We start from the raw sequence: 22,688 nt of genomic DNA, 5'->3' as shown, positions 1-22,688 counted from the left end.
TTTAGACTTAAAAACATATAAATATAAAATGATAAAAATCATTTTATTTAATTTTTTAATATAATTTTCTTATACTTTAATGTTTGAAAGCATTTTTTATACAAAAATTAAAATANTGAACAATTAAAATATAAGATAAATAATTAGCTGAAGTTTCTTTTCCCTTAGCAATATAATTTCAGATTAATGTAATCTATATTTATAAGTAGAATCAAATTTCAGAATGAATTGAAATGGAATTTAAAGTTTAGAGTGTCTACTATTAAAATGGAAAATTAAATTTTGAAAGTCAATTAAAATTTAAAGATATTTTTTTACAACATGAATAACATCTTAATATTAATTAGGCTAAACTTAAAATTTGGGGATAGATTTAGATGAAATAAAAATTTAAATCGATTATTTACAAAAATCAATATTGCCCAAATATTAATTAAGATGGAAGTAGAATTATAAAAATAACTCATATGATTAACAAATAACTTCGTTTCTTAATCACGTAGTTAGAGGCTTAATCTCTATTCTGTGTATATTAAAATAGTTTTATTTAGTTAATAGAGGTATTAATATTTTTTTAAAAATAGTTCTATACTCTTCTTTGACCAAACCAATATCTTAATTTCAAAGTTGAAAGTAAGATTTAAAGTTGACCTTTACAGTATTATAGCTATTAAGAATTAAATTATATTGTATGATTTAACAGTTGAATTTATAAATAATAACTTTAAGGGAAAAAAAAGGTGAGGTATGATGTTGATGTTCAAATCATTTAATTTAGTTATTATTTATTAATGAGTTAGATATGTTAGTCTTATTGTGTGGATACCTTCTATTTTATACTTAGTGTTCTTATATATCGTTTAGTGTTTTGACTATTTTACCCTATGACTCTGTTCAAGACTACTTTATTTTAATGTTGTTTGTTTGAACTTCAAAACCAAAGATGTTGTAGACGAGCTTGTCTTGTCTCAACAATACTCACTTGACACTTCATATTACACAAGTACCTCTCATATAATAGATCGTAACTCTCTTGAAGATCAAAGATCGATGAAACACTAGAAAAAAGGGGGGGGGATGGTGTTTCTGAAAACTCTTTCGCAAAGTAACACAATGTTAGTTATACCTAGGGTCAGACAGTCTGTTATAGGTGTTAGACGATTGTGTTTTTAATAAAGCGTTTTAAGAAAGCATGTCAAATAAAGAAGGGAGACACCCAAATGTTTTAATATTGATTCATTCAACCTGAGCTACGTCCAGTCTCCCTCAAGAACTCTTGAGAGGTGTCACTAATCATATCAAAGACTATAGTTGAGTCTAACCCACTTTTGGTTGCACATGTTATCAAATAACTCTTGGTTCCCCCTAGTCAACTTGACTAGTTTTTAGTATTCTAAACCACTTCTGGTAGTCAACTTGACTAGTTGAGTATTATAAACCATTCTTGGTTCCCCAATGAACATGACTAATAGAGTATTCTAATTAATCACTCTCGGTTTCCCTAGTCAACTTGACTAGCCAAAGTTTACCACTCCCATTGGCCAAGTATTATAACCACTCCTAGTTTACAATTGAGTATTGTCAACCACTCCTAGTTTCCTAGTCAATCCTTACTAGAACCTTTAGCTCAATACAATGATTAAATACAAACACATTCAATGTTTGATTACAGATACAAATTTGAATAGTTCTTAAGGAGATGATCAATAACAATACAATATGTAAACATATGAGATTCTTCCTCTAATGTTAAATCATTAGAGGATATATGCTTTGAGGTAGAGTAGAGGTTGTGTTTAATGATCTTTCTTGAGCATGTTCTCTTTCTCTCTCATTTTCTTTCTTCTACTTTCTCCTCCCTCAACTTCAACAACATATTCTCTTTAGTGGATCTTCTTTAAATAACCTCCTTGAGAAATGATCGTCAGACATAAAGTTGACTTCTGGATAGACTTCATAGCCTTTTTAGGTAGCAGGTCAGACTCAGGTGTATAAGCGTGACAATGCTTTATTAGTAATTTCATTCAAACATAGCTTGTACATTCTTTTAGTGCAAAGCTTGAGAAAACATCCTAAGATTGTCTTCTCATCTCTCAACATCTTTCTGTCCTTTGTGTAGTGCTTATGAATAAAGATTTTAGTTTTGACATGTGTTGCAGAAATAACAAGAACAAAGCATGCAAGCAGAAAGGTACTCTTTCGTACAATATTAAATGTTTTAAATGTTTATGATCGTTAAACTTGTTGCGTGTTCAAAACATTTTGTCACATGTCTGCATGTTTTGATAAATGCATTATTCAAAGGCAAAGTGTATGATATGTTATGGTATGATCTTTTAAGCCTTTTGTTTCATAACCTTGTCTAGGCATAAATATATTGTCTAGCAATGCTTAGCATAACTTGATGTTCAAATGCCTTATCATTTTGTTTAAGTGCAATGATGATTAAATACTCTGTTAAGAGTTCTATTGTTTTTGGTGCTCTTTATGATTTAAGCCTTAAGCATGTTTGAGATACCAAATAATTGTGTATCTCTTGATGGCATTTATCACGTTCTGTCAAACGCTTGCTGGCTCACCATGTTTGTATGTTGAACTTTTAAGAATTAACGTTTAGTTCAACATTCGTTTAAATTATGTTTCTATTGTATCAAACCCTCCTTCATTTAGACAAAATCTTACCACAATCATTTTATTCTTTATATTTATCTTGTTCGATACACTAGATATATTTTTATATATATGATAAACACATGTTCATCCAATATTATCCTTTAGTACTCGTCACCATTAACCATTATATCTTATTATCAATATTTTGTTGAGTGTTGTTTGTTAAATTTCAAAATATGAGTTATTGGACAATCTAGTTTCTCTAAACAATTTTGTCTCAACATTTCTTATTAACTTGAGCTTTGGAAAGTCTTTGCAAGTGGATCTTCTTCTCTCACCAATGAGGAAGTCCTCTTCAAACAGAAAGAGCGATCAAAGTACCATTAGGATTTTATCACCTGTTTGCAAAGTTTACGCAAATTCGGATAGGATTAGTTTTGTTAATTTTATAACAAGCATTTTAAGTATCATTTTATTTAAAATTATTTAAAAATATAATAATGTTAGTATTAATAATTTTACCATACTCATAAAATCAATAGTCTAATTATATTATATAATAAATTTGAAACTTGTATTAAATTTTGAGATATGAAGGAATTTTAATTTTATATTCAAAATTTAAAGACTAAAATAATATTTAATGTTATTTTAAAATAATTTTTTTATATGATGTTATCCAATAGAAAATATTAACTTAGCTATTTAATAATCAATAAATTGAAACAATCCAATCCAATTTGGTAAAAAATTAATTATATATATTATAATTCACCACATATAATATATCAATATTTTAATAAAATAAAATAAAATAAGTTTACTAGATTAAAAATATATGTCAAATCAATATTGATTCAGAAAAAGAAGATAAATAAGTAAAGAAACTTTGTAACAAGAAGAACTTTACTATCTTTATTAACGAGAAACATAAGTGAAGCTGGTTGACAAATAAATCTTTCTTTAGTGTGAATTATACTTTTCCAGGAATTCAGAGTATTAATAATAATAGTAAATAATAGTTTAAAAAAATCTATAACTCATTATTTTCTTTAGTGGAGAAACACGGTAACAAGATAAGGCTTTCATTTTAGCTTTTTTTAGAGAGGAATAGATAAGAAGTTGTAAAATACGACTTCGTGATTATTGTTATTTCAACATAGGGTCAAAAATTTGATCTAGTCATTCTTAACTTTAACTTTAACTTTAACTTTAACTTCAACTTTAACTTTAACTTTGCTTTATTTTTCCTTTATAATTCCACCAAACGCGTTAACTTTGATAGATAAGAAGTTGTAGAATACGATTTGGCTATTATTATAGTCAGAATTCTTAGAAATGATTTTTCTGAGAAGCTTCTAAAAAAACGCAAAAATGAAACGCATTACCAACCGCAGGATTCGGATCTATATTTCTTGACTGTCTGCCTGCATTTGCGCAGCAATTTATGCTTTCACTAATGACTATAAATCTTAGACAATTCTTAGACAATATTTATGTAAGAAGCTTCAACGAAAAAATCACAGAAAGAGAGTGCAAAAATGAAACGCGTTAACTTTAGAATTCCACCACAGAGACAATAGTACGAAGATACTGTGTTTGTCTTACTTCATTTTACCTCTCTTACCTTTCTCCATAAAGTCAGGCCACTCCCTTACTTGCCCTAATAACAATTATCTCTCACTTTCATTCTTCATAGAACAAACTTTCGGACTTTGTGGGATTCGGCTTCTTCCAATGCTCTCAGGGGCAAGGTCGCAGTGGCATTCCTCCCACGCCATCATCCATCAAACTTCTTCTTCATCTCATGCATACGACGTATTTGTCAGCTTCCGTGGTGAAGACACGCGCAACAACTTCACTAGTTTTCTCTTTGGAGCTCTTTGTCGACAAGGCATTCTTGCCTTCAAAGATGACCAATGTATTAGAAAAGGTGATTTCATAGCACCCGAGCTCCTACAAGCCATTCAGGGCTCTCAAGTTTTCGTTGTTGTTTTATCAAAGAACTATGCTTCCTCCACTTGGTGCTTACGTGAACTGGTTGAGATATTTAATTGCTGTGAAACTTCAGCAAGACCTGTTATACCTATATTTTATGATGTTGAGCCTACGACGGTGCGCTATCAGAAAGGATGTTATGAGAAAGCATTTGCAGAACACGAAAATAGATTCAGAGAAGATAAGGTGAAGATGGAGGAAGTTCAAACATGGAAAGAAGCTCTCAGAAAAGTGGCCGATATCTCTGGTTCGGAAATCGGAAATAAGTGAGCACTCTTCTCTCTCAATTCAATAATTAGTAATGGCCTATATATATATATATATATATATATATTGTATTATGCATCTTTTTAGCTATTTTTGCTTATAGACTAATTACAATATCTTATAGCTTTCTAAGATTTTCTTTATGGTAATTATGATTTGTGTTGTCATTATCTAAAAACAGAGGTAATTGAGTCTAAATATATATTAATTTAATGAAAATAATAGTTTGAGAGTTAAAATATTTTACGTTATTATTTTATCCTAAAAATGTATATACTTTTTTCATGTCCTGATGTTTTGTCTTCATTTCATTTAAATTTTCAGGCCACAAAATGAACAGATTGAAAAAATTGTTCAAGAGATAATAAATAATTTGAGACCAAAAATTTTAAATCTTCCTAGGGATGAACTAGTTGGGATAGAGGATCGACTTCAAGACTTAGGAAATATTTTGCATTTCGATCTCCTTAATGATGTTCGAGTTGTCGGAATAAGTGGGATGGGTGGCATAGGAAAGACAACTCTTGCTCGGGCTTTATATGAAAGAATTTGTCATCAATATAATTATCGTTGTTTTATTGATGATGTAAGCAAAATATTTCTAGATTCTCGTTCGTTGGGCTTATAAAAGCAATTAATTTCTCAGACTCTAAATGAGAAAAATGTAGAGATTTGCAATGTTATCGAGGGAACATGTTTGGTGCAGTCCAAACTGAACAATGCTAAGGCACTTATAGTTTTTGACAACGTTGATGAAGTTCAACAACTGAGGATATTTAGCGGAAATAGAGACAATTTGTTGCGAGAATGCTTAGGTAAAGGGAGCAGAATCATCATAGTTTCTAGGGATGAACAAATATTGAAGATACATGGAGTGGATGATATTTATCAAGTTCGACCGTTGAATAGGAAAGATGCTATCCAACTATTTTGTAGAAATGCTTTCAAAGNTAATTANATTTTGAGCGATTATGAAAAGTTGGCACGTGAGATACTATCACATGTTGAAGGACATCCCTTGGCAATTGAAACAATTGGGTCATCTTTGCTTGGCCGAAGTTTGTCACATTGGAAAAGTGTATTGGAAGGGCTAAAAGAAAATAAAAGTAAAAATATTATGGGTATTTTGCGCATAAGTTATATTCAACTGGAAGAAAAATACAAACAAACATTTTTGGATATTGCTTGCTTCTTCAATTCTTATTATGAAAAAGATGTGAAGGAAATTCTAAATTTTCGTGGATTTCATCCTGAAGATAGCATACAGGTTCTCATTGATAAATCACTCATTACCAAAGATTTCAAAGGGTACATACGTATGCATAGCTTGCTAGTGGATTTGGGGAAGTGTATTGTTCGGGAAGTATCACCTAAAGTGCCTAGAAAGTGGAGTAGGCTGTGGACATACAAAGATTTCCATGATGCTATGTCAGAGAACAAGGTAAAATTTACATGTTTGATTATAAATTTTCGATTGCAATTACTTTAGAATTTGTAAATACTTCAAAACATGCATCTAACTGTTAGTTTAAGTTATTATTTACGTGTGTCAGTTAATATATTTACGTGTCAGTTAATAAAGCTGCAGTATTAAAAGCTGTTAGATTGTCCTATTATTTAGGAGATAATTGAGTTTTTTATTCCGCTTTGGTAGCCATTTAGATATAGTGGCTTATATAAGCCAACCCTTTTGCATTAATAAAATTCATTCTCTAACAGAGGACATTTAGAGTTATTCCTATCTTCAGATCTAACACTAACAATGTGCGATGTTATAGACAACTCGAAACCTTGAGGCAATAGTTCTTAGATATCACCTGGATGAGGATGAGGATGATGTTGAAATCCCAGGTACGTAAACGTTGTAGTGTGAAAGAAGAAATTCCTCTGTTTTATTGAATGAGAAACTGCCTAATATATAGCCTCTAAATTTACGGAATCATGCAACTGATTTACAGATAAAACAATCAAGGCGGATGGTCTATCAAAAATTAAACACCTGAAGTTGCTTTATGTTGAGAACGTGAAGGCGAACGTTAACTTTTCGGGAAGTCTGAATCATCTTTTGAATGAACTAGGATATCTTACTTGGTATAATTATCCGTTTGAATGTTTGCCTCAAAGTTTTCAACCACACAAACTAGTTGAGTTAAAGCTGCGTTGGAGTAGTATTCAACGATTATGGGAAGGCACAAAGGTAGTGTAAATTAATTTTTTATTTGTACTTCTTTTAAAAATAAACAAAATGAATGACAAACTTTTTATTTTTAATTCCTTTATTCTTTGATTAATTTATGGAGAAAAGAAATTAAAGAAAACCCAAGTGTCATTATTAATTTTTTTTTTCCATCTATGTAGTCGTTACCCAATTTGAAGCGTTTGGATCTCTTGCATTGCCAAAGTTTAGTTGAGATGCCAGATGTAACAGAGGCCCCAAATCTTCAATCGATACATCTTGAAGGATGTGGACAGCTCCAAAAACTGAATCCATCGATTGAGAGTCTGAGAAAGCTTGTTCTTTTGAATTTGAGATACTGCAAAAAAACTAGTAATCTTATCTAATACTATATTGGGCCTGAAATCTCTTGAATATCTGGATGTCAGCTATTGTTCAATAATAGGTAGTAATTGGTTGAACACAGAGAACTTGATCAGATGTTTGTCGCCCTCCTCTCCTCTCTCTTGTTTGTGTGAACTCAATCTAAGGTTCTGTAACTTAGTTCAAATTCCTGATTACATTGGAAAGTTAGGTTGCTTAGAGAGCCTAAATTTAGAGGAAAACAATTTTGTTAGATTGCCTAACCTGAAGGACCTTTTGAGACTGTATTATTTAAACTTACAGGATTGCAAGCGATTGAAATACTTGCCTGATCTCCCTTCACGAACTGTCACGAGATCTTCATCAATGTTTTTGAAAGTTGCAGGATTTATCATTTTCGGCTGCCCAGAATTAGTTGAGATTAAACAGTGCATTACAAAGAGTTTTTCATGGGCAATACAAATTTTTGAGGTGTGGATGCTCTTTCCTTCCTCTTGCATTTTAATTTTTCTTTTATCAGAATAACTACTGACGAATAACTCTGCTGGTACAAGGCGACCTACCAATACCAATGGATAGCTCGTGTAACTATTATGCCTGGAAGTCAAATACCGAGCTTGTTCAACAATGAGTTTGTGAACGTGGACCAAGAATACCTGGACGAAAAAAACCTAATCGTTGATCCACCTCCCGTTCCGCATGACAATAATTTCATTGGTGTTTTGTGTTGCGTAATATTTCGTCTACACAATAGACATATTCCAATGGATTTTAGAAGAGATCACATGTGCTTACATTATGGAAAGGTTTCTATAGACGAACTAAAAAATGAACAAATTCCAATGGATTTTAGAAGAGATCACATGTGCTTACATTATGNGTTGTTTGTATCCACTCATGCTAGTGATTTTGTTGCTGTCGTGATTTCAAGTTGGTGTCATTGACTTTGGAACTGAAAATGTTATTATGTAATAACTTCATTTTAATCAAAGTCATATTATAATATTATATGATGCTAACCTCTGGATTTTATTCCACTTAATTTCCTTTGCTTAAATGCTTACGCCTTTGGTCTTTGTGATGTTCACATTTTATAGGATTTCGTTGCTTTCTATTCATTCTAGCATTTTGCTTATTGTGTTGTAATATCACAGGGGTCTATGAGGAGGTTGCATTTTGCACAAAAAATGGTCATCATAAGTTGTGTTGGAATGGAAGCAGTTTTCAAGCAACAGTTGGATGCAACATTTTCTTATGATAATTTATTTAATATGCTTCTAGTATGATATGTACTAAAGGTTTTCAAAAGCATAAAGAAGAGATGCACTTGAAATGAGCTCTTTTAAGATTTTCAAAAGCTATAAATTCATATATGAATTATATAAAACACTTAATTTGGTAAAGAAGCTAAGAGAAAATCTTAAGAGCTGTACAGTATGAAACAAAATTACATATACATGACAACGTACAGATTCTGAGCCAAAAGTTACATGTTTGCATTCTGGATTGTATTTACTGTTGGTTTTGTCAAGGAAAAATAATACTTTGACATCCTTCAAATAAAATAGGACCACTTCACAATTCACTTATTATTGAAATTTTAAATTAAAAAGTAAAATAACTGTGATTAAAATATTATTATTATTTTAAGTAGTTAAGTGAGAAGTTTTTATTTAGTGGATTCAAAATATCACCACCCTTTATCAAGATGATGGATTCTATTATGACTGTTAGATTATTCTATCACCATTTAGCATAAGTTATTTAATAAAATGTTTAATACAAATACAAATATATTCATATTATTCAAAATTGATAAAATTATTTCATAATTTTTTAAATATTAAAAATAGTTAAAATCGAACACATATTTTTGTTATTCTGATCACGGAAATCAAGAAAATAAATGCTATTCTTATTAAAAAAATATTTTCTTAAACTATATGGTCCCTGGTTACCCAAAAGCTATTTAAATCCTTATTTTTTCTTTTCAAATTTTCAGAATTCAAAAGTTTAACTGAATCTTCTACGAAGAAAAATGATATAGATAAAGATTAGAACTAGACTATTTCAAGGAAAAACAAATTTGTATGGGTTTTGTTTTCTCAATTTCTAACATTTGTAGAAATGGCTCCAAATTTAGCAAATTTGTATGAAGCCCGAGAGATTTTTTCTTTTTCCTTGAGCTCTTCTCTTTCTCTCTACTCTTGTGTAAAAGGAATTAACTCTAATAGCTCAAAAAAAATTTCTTGCTCAACTCTAATGATAATTTGTCTTCATGCTATTTTTCTTCCTATCATCGTCATTATCTTTCTTCTTCTCTTGATCATCTATTTATACACCTTTGATGATATAGTCATTTACACAATGTTTATCTTGAGATTTGATGATAATATGACCGTTGGACGAATCTTGTCTTGAGATTTGATCCTTCATGGCGTAAAATTGATTCAATTGCACCATTGTCGTCAATTTGAGTTAACGACGTTAAGATTGCAATGAGATGGCGTTAAGACGACAGTGGGGTGACATGCTGACTTTTCAAATGTGAAGCATGTGGCAAAGTTAGGTTACATTATGTGAAATTTAATTATTTTAAGTTTTAAAAAACTAAAATTTAAATAAAATAAAATGTGTTATGCTAAATTAGGGATTTTTTGTCCAAAATGTTTGTGTGTATAATAAAAGCATACAAATTAAAGTTCAACAATACAACAAACGAATTTCACAATCAAATAAATCATCGAACAATCCAATAAACGAATTGCACAATCAAATAAATCATCCAACAATCCAACAAATTACATAATCATCTCAAACAATTAAACACAATTTGCCACAGTTCAGAAATGATGCCAATTGTCGCGAGGAATTATCAGCTTCACCATCTCTATTTGGTAGCNACAACCCATTAGAATGCACCCAATCAGCCTCAATCACCCTCAGAATGGATACAAATCGAGAAAGAAACAAAATAGAGAAAGAAGGGGAGGGGGTGATACGCATGTTGATATTAAAGGCCCATCAGAGTCTTATCGAAATTGTGGGGGAGAAAGAAGAAACTCTGTTTTGGGTGTGGCGATGAAGAGGAAATGGCGGTGAAGAGACGGTTGTCGTTGACCTCGTTGATGGTCAAGACCCATTGAAGTCTCGCCGTAACTGTGGGGGATGTCGCAACCGGGATAACGACGAAGTATTAGCGAAACTTTTAAAATAATAAAGAAGTTCGAAAATCAGAGTTTTGAGTCGCCACTATAGTTTATCCTAAAAAACTATGAAAAAGCCATAAAAATAAGGCTTGGTTTACGAAATCAGAGTTTTGAGTTCGGAAGTCGATTACATGTAGAGAAGGTATTAAAACCCTTCAATGTTTTCTCCAAGACAGTACCTTTAATTAAATGTACAAACTTGATGTGATTTTCAAAATGATTATTTTTCCTGAAAATAATAATACAAAAAGACATAGGAAACAAAACAATATTTTTTAATTTTACGAAGCCCGACAAGGATTGACCTATATATTCTCAGTCATCATAGAAAGTAGGGTTACGTAGTTCTTTTGAAAAATATGTTTGAAAATGATTTAGAAATTTGTTTGAAAAATATGATTGAAAATGATAATGGATAATTTTGGATGTTTGGGAGGTGAACCTGATAAAGACTCGCTTTGCTCCTACGTATCTCAACTCTTGATGGAGAATCAAGGATTGCATAATTTTGACTCACCGATTGTATGAGAATGTTTATGTTTTTAGATTTTTGGATATATTTTTTCTTTGGTATTTTGATATGATATTTTGATTTTGCGTAATGAGCATTAAGATGATAGGTACAATCGCATGATAATCATTTTTGCAAACGACGTTTAAATAATTAACGACAGACCTTTTAAATATATACAAGGCTAATGAGATGATATTTAACTTCCCACCGAAATTCTCTTTTGACAGAGCGAGATAGATTCTCAAATAAATGCGATTTATTTAATGAAATCCAATTTTTAAGAGGTGGATTTTTAAAGACAGGATATCTTCTTCTTTGTCGGCCCACTTTCTTGTTAAAGGTAGAAATTTGTGAACCTGTAAGACATGTTAGACCTCAATTGGCACATATAAAATTACATTTTTTAATATCTTTTATTCTATAAATTTTATTAAATGAAAAAAAAACATATAAATGATCAAAATAAAATAGAAAATAAAGAAACTTTATTTATTTAATTATTAAAAGAAATATTAAAGACAATAAACATAACAAACCAATTTTAGTTATTTTAATGTTTTATCTCTTTTTTTTATTATTTTTTTTATCTTTTTGTTTTATAATATTAAATACTTATTAAAAATGAGAGTGGACAACAGTAGTTAAAATGTAAAATAAGGAAAATAAGCAAAACATCGGAGCGGTTATCATAGAAAGGTGTATGAAATGAAAATAAAAACAGATCCAAAATAAAAATAGGATTAGAGAATGACTATGGAGATCCCCTGTTTTAGTTTTTTTCCAGATCAGTATTTCGTGTAGTGAAGGAAGAAGATCCCCTATCAATGCACTTCCTTACTCCTTCAGTTTGGGTGCATGTGGATCTTCTTTTTAAAAAGGATTTCTTGAATATGTGTCATTATGATGTCCGGGGCAAGTTGACGGAAAAGCATATGACAATGTATGAGGAAGGACAAACATGGTGGCTCCCATCATTCTTCACAAAAAGACAAAACAAAAACAAACGCGTTAACGATTTTTGTAAGAAGCTTCAACGAAAAAATCACAGAAAGAGACTGCAAAAATTCAACGCGTTAACTTTAGAATTCCTTTCTCCATAAAGTCAGGCCACTCCCTTACTTGCCCTAATAACAATTATCTCTCACTTCCAGGAATTCAGTGGGACTCAGTTTGCTTTCTGATTTCCTGAATAAATGTATTCGCCTGTCTTCAACATTCTCCGCCGTATCCTCCGGTTTGTCAAAGAACCGGACCGGATCATGTCCGGCATGTCCGACTGCATGACCGTGTCTGACCCAACAGCTCCTATCGGACCTTCCGTACCAGCGTCCGACGCCATCATCCATCGCATCTCTTCTTCATCTAATGCATACGATGTATTTGTCAGCTTCCGTGGTGAAGACACGCGCAACAACTTCACTAGTTTTCTCTTTGGAGCTCTCCATCGACAAGGCATTGTTGCCTTCAAAGATGACGAATGTATCAAAAAAGGTGATTTCATAGCACCCGAGCTTCTACAAGCTATTCAGGGCTCTCAAGTTTTCGTTGTTGTCTTATCAAAGAACTATGCTTCCTCCACTTGGTGCTTACGTGAACTGGTAGAGATACTTAATTGCTGTCAAACTTCAGTAAGACCTGTTATACCTATATTTTATGATGTTGAGCCTACGACGGTGCGCAACCAGAAAGGATGTTATGAGAAAGCATTTGCAGAACACGAAAATAGATTCAGAGAAGATAAGGTGAAGATGGAGGAAGTTCAAAGATGGAAAGAAGCTCTCANATTCCAATGGATTTTAGAAGAGATCACATGTGCTTACATTATGGAAAGGTTTCTATAGACGAACTAAAAAATGAACAAATTCCAATGGATTTTAGAAGAGATCACATGTGCTTACATTATGAAAAGGTTTCTATGGACGAACGTGGTATTCATCCTTATCATTTCCGTTTGAGGATGATTGACTTATTGTTGAGTTATAAGACTTCTAGGAATTTTGTTACGGTGAAGAAATTTCAGTATCGCTGGGTAAATGAAGAAGACCTAATTAACTTCAAAATGACGCATTGTGCAAATTTGACAGGTCGGAAGGGCAAGATTTCCGTAATTGAGGAAAACGGTTAGTTACCGTATTTAAGCAGAGAGAGACACAGTAGAAACAGAAGCAGCACTGCATTCAAATTCCCATAGTTTGAAGAAATAGGAGCTCTCTCTTCAGCGTTCAATTTGGTTTCTAATGACTATACAATTTGGTTCTACAATAACACTAAAAGGTAAGACTTTTTACACTTTACTGTAATTATTTTTTTCTTAATATTTTCTAATGTTATTTGATTGAAATTGGCAATGATTAATCAGTACATAGATCTTATTTATAAATTGACATCATTAATTTTATAAACTATTATAAATTATTATGTAAATCAAAATGGTCAATATATTACTACTAATCGGTACAAAGTTGATACATTGCCATTATGATCAAGAAAGTCAGGTATTTAGCCCCTATATAAAAGACAAAATTTTCTCCTTTGGAGCATCAGTTAATTTATCATTGACATAAGGTTTGAAGGGGAAACATGCGACATTTTTTTGGTTGTTTGTATCCACTCATGCTAGTGATTTTGTTGCTGTCGTGATTTCAAGTTGGTGTCATTGACTTTGGAACTGAAAATGTTATTATGTAATAATATAGGAACTTCATTTTAATCAAAGTCATATTATATATAATATTGTGTCATGCTAACCTCTGGATTTTATTCCACTTCATTCCCTTTGTTTAAATGCTTACGCCTTTGGTCTTTGTGATGTTCACATTTTATAGGATTGTGTTGCTTTCTATTCGTTCTAGCATTTTGCTTATTCTGTTGCAATATCACAGGGGTCTATGAGGAGGTTGCATTTTGCACAAAAAATGGTCATCATAAGTTGTGTTGGAATGGAAGCAGTTTTCAAACAACAGTTGGATGCAACATTTTCTTATGATGGATTCTATTATGATTGTTAGATTATTCTATCACCATTTAACATAATTTATTTAATAAAATGTTTAATACAAATACAAATTATTCATATTATTCAAAATTGATAAAATTATTTCATAATTTTTTAAATATTAAAAATAGTTAAAATCGAACACATATTTTTGTTATTCTGATCACGGAAATCAAGAAAATAAATGCTATTCTTATTAAAAAAATATTTTCTTAAACTATATGGTCCGTGGTTACCCAAAAACTATTTAAATCCTTATTTTTTCTTTTCAAATTTTCAGAATTCAAAAGTTTAACTGAATCTTCTACGAAGAAAAATGATATAGATAAAGATTAGAACTAGACTATTTCAAGGAAAAACAAATTTGTATGGGTTTTGTTTTCTCAATTTCTAACATTTGTAGAAATGGCTCCAAATTTAGCAAATTTGTATGAAGCCCGAGAGATTTTTTCTTTTTCCTTGAGCTCTTCTCTTTCTCTCTACTCTTGTGTAAAAGGAATTAACTCTAATAGCTCAAAAAAAATTTCTTGCTCAACTCTAATGATAATTTGTCTTCATGCTATTTTTCTTCCTATCATCGTCATTATCTTTCTTCTTCTCTTGATCATCTATTTATACACCTTTGATGATATAGTCATTTACACAATGTTTATCTTGAGATTTGATGATAATATGACCGTTGGACGAATCTTGTCTTGAGATTTGATCCTTCATGGCGTAAAATTGATTCAATTGCACCATTGTCGTCAATTTGAGTTAACGACGTTAAGATTGCAATGAGATGGCGTTAAGACGACAGTGGGGTGACATGCTGACTTTTCAAATGTGAAGCATGTGGCAAAGTTAGGTTACATTATGTGAAATTTAATTATTTTAAGTTTTAAAAAACTAAAATTTAAATAAAATAAAATGTGTTATGCTAAATTAGGGATTTTTTGTCCAAAATGTTTGTGTGTATAATAAAAGCATACAAATTAAAGTTCAACAATACAACAAACGAATTTCACAATCAAATAAATCATCGAACAATCCAATAAACGAATTGCACAATCAAATAAATCATCCAACAATCCAACAAATTACATAATCATCTCAAACAATTAAACACAATTTGCCACAGTTCAGAAATGATGCCAATTGTCGCGAGGAATTATCAGCTTCACCATCTCTATTTGGTAGCNACAACCCATTAGAATGCACCCAATCAGCCTCAATCACCCTCAGAATGGATACAAATCGAGAAAGAAACAAAATAGAGAAAGAAGGGGAGGGGGTGATACGCATGTTGATATTAAAGGCCCATTAGAGTCTTATCGAAATTGTGGGGGAGAAAGAAGAAACTCTGTTTTGGGTCTGGCGATGAAGAGGAAATGGCGATGAAGAGACGGTTGTCATTGACCTCGTTGATGGTCAAGACCCATCGAAGTCTCGCCGTAACTGTGGGAGATGTCGCAACCGGGATAACGACGGAGTATTAGCGAAACTTTTAAAATAATAAAGAAGTTCGAAAATCAGAGTTTTGAGTCGCCACCATAGTTTATCCTAAAAAACTACGAAAAAGCCATAAAAATAAGGCTTGGTTTACGAACTTGATGTGGTTTTCAAAATGATTATTTTTCCCGAAAATAATAATACAAAAAGACATAGGAAACAAAACAATATTTTTTAATTTTACGAAGCCCGACAAGGATTGACCTATATATTCTCAGACATCATAGAAAGTAGGGTTACGTAGTTCTTTTGAAAAATATGTTTAAAAATGATTTGGAAATTTGTTTGAAAAATATGATTGAAAATGATAATGGATAATTTTGGATGTTTGGGAGGTGAACCTGATAAAGACTCGCTTTGTTCCTACGTATCTCAACTCTTGATGGAGAATAAGGATTGCGTAATTTTGACTGACCAATTGTATGAGAATGTTTATGTTTTTAGATTTTTGGATATATATTTTCTTTGGTATTTGAATATGGTATTTAGATTTTACGTAATGAGTATTAAGATGATGGGTACAATCGCATGATAATCATTTTTGTAAATGACGTTTAAATAATTAACTACATACCGTTTAAATATATACAAGGTTAATAAGATGACATTTAATTTCTCACAAAAATTCTCTTATGACAGAGTGAGATGGATTCTTAATGAAATGCATTTATTTAATGAAATCCAATTTTTAAGAGGTGGATTGTTAAAGACAGGATTTCTTCTTCTTTGTCGGCCCACTTTCTTGTTAAAGGTAGAAATTTGTGAACCTGTAAGACATGTTAGACCTCAATTGGCACATATAAAATTACATTTTTTAATATCTTTTATTCTATAAATTTTATTAAATGAAAAAAAAACATATAAATGATCAAAATAAAATAGAAAATAAAGAAACTTTATTTATTTAATTATTAAAAGAAATATTAAAGACAATAAACATAACAAACCAATTTTAGTTATTTTAATGTTTTATCTCTTTTTTTATTATTTTTTTTATCTTTTTGTTTTATAATATTAAATACTTATGTAAAATAAGGAAAATAATAAAAACATAGTAGCGGTTATCATAGAAAGGTGTATGAAATGAAAATAAGAACAGATCCAAAATAAAAATAGGATTAGAGAATGACTATGGAGATCCCCTGTTTTAGTTTTGTTTCCAGATCAGTATCTCGTGTAGTGAAGGAAGAAGATCCTTACTCCTTAAATTGGCACATATGAAATTACATCTTGTGTAGCTGGAAAGCATATGACAATGTATGAGGAAGGACAAACATGGTGGCTCCCATCATTCTTCACAAAAAGACAAAACAAAATAACCAAATAAAAACAAACGCGTTAATGATTTTTGTAAGAAGCTTCAACGAAAAAATCACCGAAAGAGACAATAAAAGTGAAACGCGTTAACTTTAGAATTCCTTTCTCCATAAAGTCAGGCCCTAATAACAATTATCTCTCACTTCGACGAATTCAGTGGGACTACATTTCGTTTCTGATTTTCTTAATGATGTATTCGCCTGTCTTCAACATTCTCCGCCGTATCCTCCGGTTTGTCAAAGAACCGGACCGGATCATGTCCGGCATGTCCGACTGCATGACCGTGTCTGACCCAACAGCTCCTATCGGACCTTCCGTACCAGCTTCCGACGCCATCATCCATCGCACCTCTTCTTCATCTAATGCATACGATGTATTTGTCAGCTTCCGTGGTGAAGACACGCGCAACAACTTCACTAGTTTTCTCTTTGGAGCTCTCCATCGACAAGGCATTCTTGCCTTCAAAGATGACCAATGTATCAAAAAAGGTGATTTCATAGCACCCGAGCTTCTACAAGCCATTCGGGACTCTCAAGTTTTTGTTGTTGTCTTATCAAAGAACTATGCTTCTTCCACTTGGTGCTTGCGTGAACTGGTAGAGATACTTAATTGCTCTGAAACTTCAGCAAGACCTCTTATACCTATCTTTTATGATGTTGAGCCTACGACGGTGCGCAATCAGAAAGGATGTTATGAGAAAGCATTTGCAGAACACGAAAATAGATTCAGAGAAGATAAGGTGAAGATGGAGGAAGTTCAAAGATGGAAAGAAGCTCTCAGAAAAGTGGCCGATATCTCTGGTTCGGAAATCGGAAATAAGTGAGCACTCTTCTCTCTCAATTCAATAATTACTAACCTCAATTGATTTTATGACAAATCTAGCTTTATTGATATTTGGAAGTGCTTTACACAAATTAAACTGCGGTGGCCTATATATACTGTATTCTGCATCTTTTTAGCTATTTTTGCTCATAGACTAATCACAATATCTTATAGCTTTCTAAGACTTTCTTTATGGTAATTATGATTTGTGTTATGCCTTATCTAAAAGCAGAGCTAATTGAGTCCAAATATATACTAATTTAATGAAAATACTAGTTTGACACTTAAAATTTTTTACGTTATTATTTTATCTAAAAAATGTATATACTTTTTTCATGTTATGATATTTTGTCTTCATTTCATTTAAATTTTCAGGCCACAAAATGAACAGATTGAAAAAATTGTTCAAGAGATAATAAATAATTTGAGTCCAAAAATTTTAAATCTTCCAAGGGATGAACTAGTTGGGATAGAGGATCGAGTTCAAGACTTAGAAAATATTTTGCGTTTCGATCTCCTTAATGATGTTCGAGTTGTCGGAATAAGTGGAATGGATGGCATAGGAAAGACAACTCTTGCTCGGGCTTTATATGAAAGAATTTGTCATCAATATAATTATCGATGTTTTATTGATGATGTAAGCAAAATATTTCTAGATTCTCATTCATTGGGTTTACAAAAGCAATTAATTTCTCAGACTCTAAATGAGAAAAATGTAAAGATTTGCAATGTTATCGAGGGAACATGTTTGGTGCAGTCCAAACTGAACAATGCTAAAGCACTTATAGTTTTTGACAACGTTGATGAAGTTCAACAACTGAGGATATTTAGCGGAAATAGAGACAATTTGTTACGAGAATGCTTAGGTGGAGGGAGCAGAATCATCATAGTTTCTAGGGATGAACAAATATTGAAGATACATGGAGTGGATGATATTTATCAAGTTCGACCGTTGATATGGAAAGATGCTATCCAACTATTTTGTAGAAATGCTTTCAAAGTTAATTACATTCTGAGCGATTATGAAAAGTTGGCACGTGAGATACTATTACATGTTGAAGGACATCCCTTGGCAATTGAAACAATTGGGTCATCTTTGTTTGGCCGAAGTTTGTCACAATGGAAAAGTGTATTGGAAGGGCTAAAAGAAAATAAAAGTAAAAATATTATNATATATATATATATATATATATATATATATATATATTGTATTCTGCATCTTTTTAGCTATTTTTGCTTATAGACTAATCACAATATCTTATAGCTTTCTAAGACTTTCTTTATGCTAATTATGATTTGCGTTGTCATTATTTAAAAACAGAGGTAATTGAGTCCAAATATATACTAATTTAATGAAAATAAGTTAAAATTTTTTACGTTAATATTTTATCCTAAAAATGTATATACTCTTTTCATGTTCTGTTCATGATGTTTTGCCTTCATTTCATTTAAATTTTCAGGTCACAGAATGAACAGATTGAAAAAATTGTTCAAGAGATAATAAATAATTTGAGACCAAAAATTTTAAATTTTCCAAGGGATGAACTAGTTGGGATAGAGGATCGAGTTCAAGACTTAGGAAATATTTTGCGTTTCGACCTTCGTAACGATGTTCGAGTTGTCGGAATAAGTGGGATGGGTGGTATAGGAAAGACAACTCTTGCTCGGGCTTTATATGAAAGAATTTGTCATCAATATAATTATCGTTGTTTTATTGATGATGTAAGCAAAATATTTGTAGATTCTCGTTCGTTGGGCTTACAAAAGCAATTAATTTCTCAGACTCTAAATGAGAAAAATGTAGAGATTTGCAATGTTATCGAGGGAACATGTTTGGTGCAGTCCAAACTGAACAATGCTAAGACACTTATAGTTTTTGACAACGTTGATCAAGTTCAACAACTGAGGATATTTAGCGGAAATAGAGACAATTTGTTGCGAGAATGCTTAGGTAAAGGGAGCAGAATCATCATAGTTTCTAGGGATGAACAAATATTGAAGATACATGGAGTGGATGATATTTATCAAGTTCGACCGTTGATACGAGAAGATGCTATCCAACTATTTTGTAGAAATGCTTTCAAAGATAATTATATTTTGAGCGATTATGAAAAGTTGGCAGATGAAATACTATCACATGTTGAAGGGCATCCCTTGGCAATTGAAACAATTGGGTCATCTTTGCTTGGCCGAAGTTTGTCACAATGGAAAAGTGTATTGGAAGGGCTAAAAGAAAATAAAAGTAAAAATATTATGGATATTTTGCGCATAAGTTATATTCAACTGGAAGAAAAATACAAACAAACATTTTTGGATATTGCTTGCTTCTTCAATTTTTATCACGAAGAACATTTGAAGGAAATTCTAAATTTCCGTGGATTTCATCCTGAAGATAGCATACAAGTTCTCATTGATAAATCACTCATTACCAGACATGGGAGGTCCATAGGTATGCATAGCTTGTTAGTGGATTTGGGAAGGTGTATTGTTCGGGAAGTATCACCTAAAGAGCCTATAAAGTGGAGTAGGTTGTGGACATGCAAAGATCTCCATGATGCTATGTCAGAGAACGAGGTAAAATTTACATGTTTGATTATAAATTTTAGATTGCAATTATTTTAGAATTTGTAAATACTTCAAAACATACATCTAATAATGTGCGGTGTTATAGGTAACTCGAAACCTTGAGGCAATAGTTCTTGAGGATGATGTTACAGGTATGTAAAGGTTGTATTGTGAAAGAAGAAATTCATGTATTTTATTGAATGAGAAACTGTCTAAAATATAGCCTCACCTAAGATTAAAGAAACTGAAAAGAAAAAGCGGTCCACGTATGTAACTTGCTACTTCCTAATATTATCATAGACTATTCAACAATTAAAAAACTGCTTCTAAATTTACGGAATCATGCAACTGATTTACAGATTATGAAACAATCAAGGCGGATGGTCTATCAAAAATTAAACACCTGAAATTGCTTTATGTTGGGTACGTGAAGTTTTCGGGAAGTCTGAGTCATCTTTCGAATGAACTAGGATATCTTGTTTGGAGGAGATATCCGTTTGAGTGTTTGCCTCAAAGTTTTCAGCCACACAAACTAGTTGACTTAATACTCTATGGGAGCAGTATTCAACGACTGTGGGAAGGCACAAAGGTAGTGTAAATTAATTTTTTATGTGTACTTCTTTTAAAAATAAAGAAAATAAATGACAAACTTTTTATTTTTAATTCCTTTATTCTTTGATTAATTTATGGAGAAAAGAAATTAAATAAAACCCAAGTGTCATTATTAATTTTGTTTTCTTTTTTTTTTTTGCCCATTTATGTAGCCTTTACCCAATTTGAAGCGTTTGGATCTCTCCTTTTGCGAAAGTTTAGTTGAGATGCCAGATGTAGCAGAGGCCCTAAATCTTGAATGGATAATTCTTTTAGGATGCATACAGCTCCAAAAACTCACTCCATCTATTGGGAGTTTGAGAAAGCTTGTTGGTTTGATTTTGAGAGACTGCAAAAAACTAGTAATCTTATCCAATACTATATTGGGACTGAATTCTCTTAAATATCTGGATGTAAGTGGTTGTTCAATAATAGATAGTAAATGCTTACAAGATGAAACAAGGAACACAGAGTACTTGATCAGCTGTTTGTCGCCCTCCTCTCCTCTTTCTTGTTTGTGTGAACTCGATCTAAGCTTCTGTAACTTAGCTCAAATTCCTGATTACATTGGAAAGTTAAGTTCCTTAGAGAAGCTAAATTTAAAGGGAAACAATTTTGTTACATTGCCTAATCTCAAGGACCTTTGGAGACTGTATTATTTAAACTTACAGGATTGCAAGCAATTGAAATACTTGCCCGATCTTCCTTCAGGAAGTGTCTTGTCCTCAAAACTTTCCTCGTCGAGATTCCTCCTATCTTCAATATTTGAATCGCGTTATTTTCTTAATAAGGAAGAAGGTATATATTTTTGGAATGTAGGACTAAATATATTCGGGTGCCCAGAATTAGTTGAGATTGAAGAGTGCATTAGAAAGAGTTTTTCATGGACAATTCAAATTATTCAGGTGTGGATGCTCTTTCCTTCTTCTTCTTCTTCTTGCTTTTTAATTTTTGTTTTGTGTAGGAGAACAACTACTAACCAATAACTCTGCTGGTACCAGGCCACCTACCAATTGCCATTCCCTATAACTCATATGCCTGATAGTATTATGCCTGGAAGTCAAATACCGAATTTGTTCAACAATGAGTTTGTGAACGTGGACATACAATACCTGGACAAAGAAAACCTGGACGAAAAATACCTAACCGTTGATCTACCTCCCGTTCCACATGACAATAATTTCATTGGTGTTCTGTGTTGCGTAATATTTCGTCTAGACCATGAAGAAATTCCAATGGATTTTAGAACAGATCACATGTGGTTACATTATCAAGACGTTTCTATGAACGCACGTGGTATTAATCGTTTTCGTTTCAGTTTGAGCAGGATTACGACATTGTTGGATTACCATAGTTTTTTTGTTACTGTGGATGTGAAGAAATTTCAGTATCGCTGGGTAAATGAACAAGACCTGATTAACTTCAAAATGACGCANTGTGCAAATTTGACAGCTCGGAAGCGCAAGATTTCCGTAATTGAGGAAAACGGCTAGTTACCGCATTTAAGCAGAGAGAGGCACAGTAGAAACAGAAGCAGCACTGCGATCAAATTCCCTAAATGTAGAGCTGCCTTAGTTTGAAGAAATAGGAGCTCTCTCTTCAGCCTTCAATTTGGTTTCTAATGACTATACAATTTGGTTCCTCAATAACACTAAAAGCTAAGACTTTACATTTTACTGTAATTATTTTTTTTCTTAATTTTTTCTAATGTTTCTTGATTTCTTAATTATGTAAATTGTTTTCTCATATGTTAAAAAAATATCAAAA

At 31.9% G+C, this 22,688-nt stretch overlaps 4 protein-coding genes across 4 annotated transcripts in view; all 4 read left to right on the top strand.

The window, feature by feature from the left end:
• The window catches only part of LOC106761557, an 18,462-nt gene extending 9,688 nt beyond the window's left edge, over positions 1–8,774 (top strand). Inside the window, exon 3 of the mRNA XM_014645116.2 lies at positions 8,572–8,774. Within this exon, the coding sequence (XP_014500602.1) occupies positions 8,572–8,581 (10 nt within the window). The 3' untranslated portion in view covers positions 8,582–8,774. The remainder of the gene's footprint in view (positions 1–8,571) is intronic.
• Positions 4,100–14,157, top strand: LOC106761553 (disease resistance protein RPP5-like). Its single transcript, XM_014645114.2, is given in 9 exon segments — positions 4,100–4,877; positions 5,203–6,319; positions 6,657–6,729; positions 6,837–7,075; positions 7,237–7,416; positions 7,418–7,888; positions 7,972–8,223; positions 12,972–13,414; positions 14,023–14,157. Coding segments are annotated over 8 exon segments (3,153 nt in total). The 5' UTR covers positions 4,100–4,350; the 3' UTR covers positions 13,266–13,414; positions 14,023–14,157.
• The window catches only part of LOC106761554 (toll/interleukin-1 receptor-like protein), a 22,181-nt gene continuing 11,565 nt past the window's right edge, over positions 12,073–22,688 (top strand). Inside the window, exon 1 of the mRNA XM_022781491.1 lies at positions 12,073–12,333. The gene's annotated coding sequence lies outside the window, so the exon portion shown is untranslated. The remainder of the gene's footprint in view (positions 12,334–22,688) is intronic.
• On the top strand, positions 17,036–22,414 carry LOC106761558 (TMV resistance protein N-like). The gene is made up of 6 exons (XM_014645117.2): positions 17,036–17,762; positions 19,226–20,339; positions 20,437–20,482; positions 20,690–20,919; positions 21,095–21,826; positions 21,923–22,414. Exons 1-6 carry the CDS (start codon positions 17,131–17,133, stop codon positions 22,412–22,414), a joined length of 3,246 nt encoding a protein of 1,081 aa, XP_014500603.1. The 5' UTR covers positions 17,036–17,130.

The sequence above is a fragment of the Vigna radiata genome, chromosome 5 (genome assembly GCF_000741045.1).
Source record: "Vigna radiata var. radiata cultivar VC1973A chromosome 5, Vradiata_ver6, whole genome shotgun sequence".
Lineage (NCBI taxonomy): Eukaryota > Viridiplantae > Streptophyta > Magnoliopsida > Fabales > Fabaceae > Vigna > Vigna radiata.
Note: the sequence above shows the minus strand (reverse complement) of the source record. Positions and strands in the feature narration are given on the sequence as shown.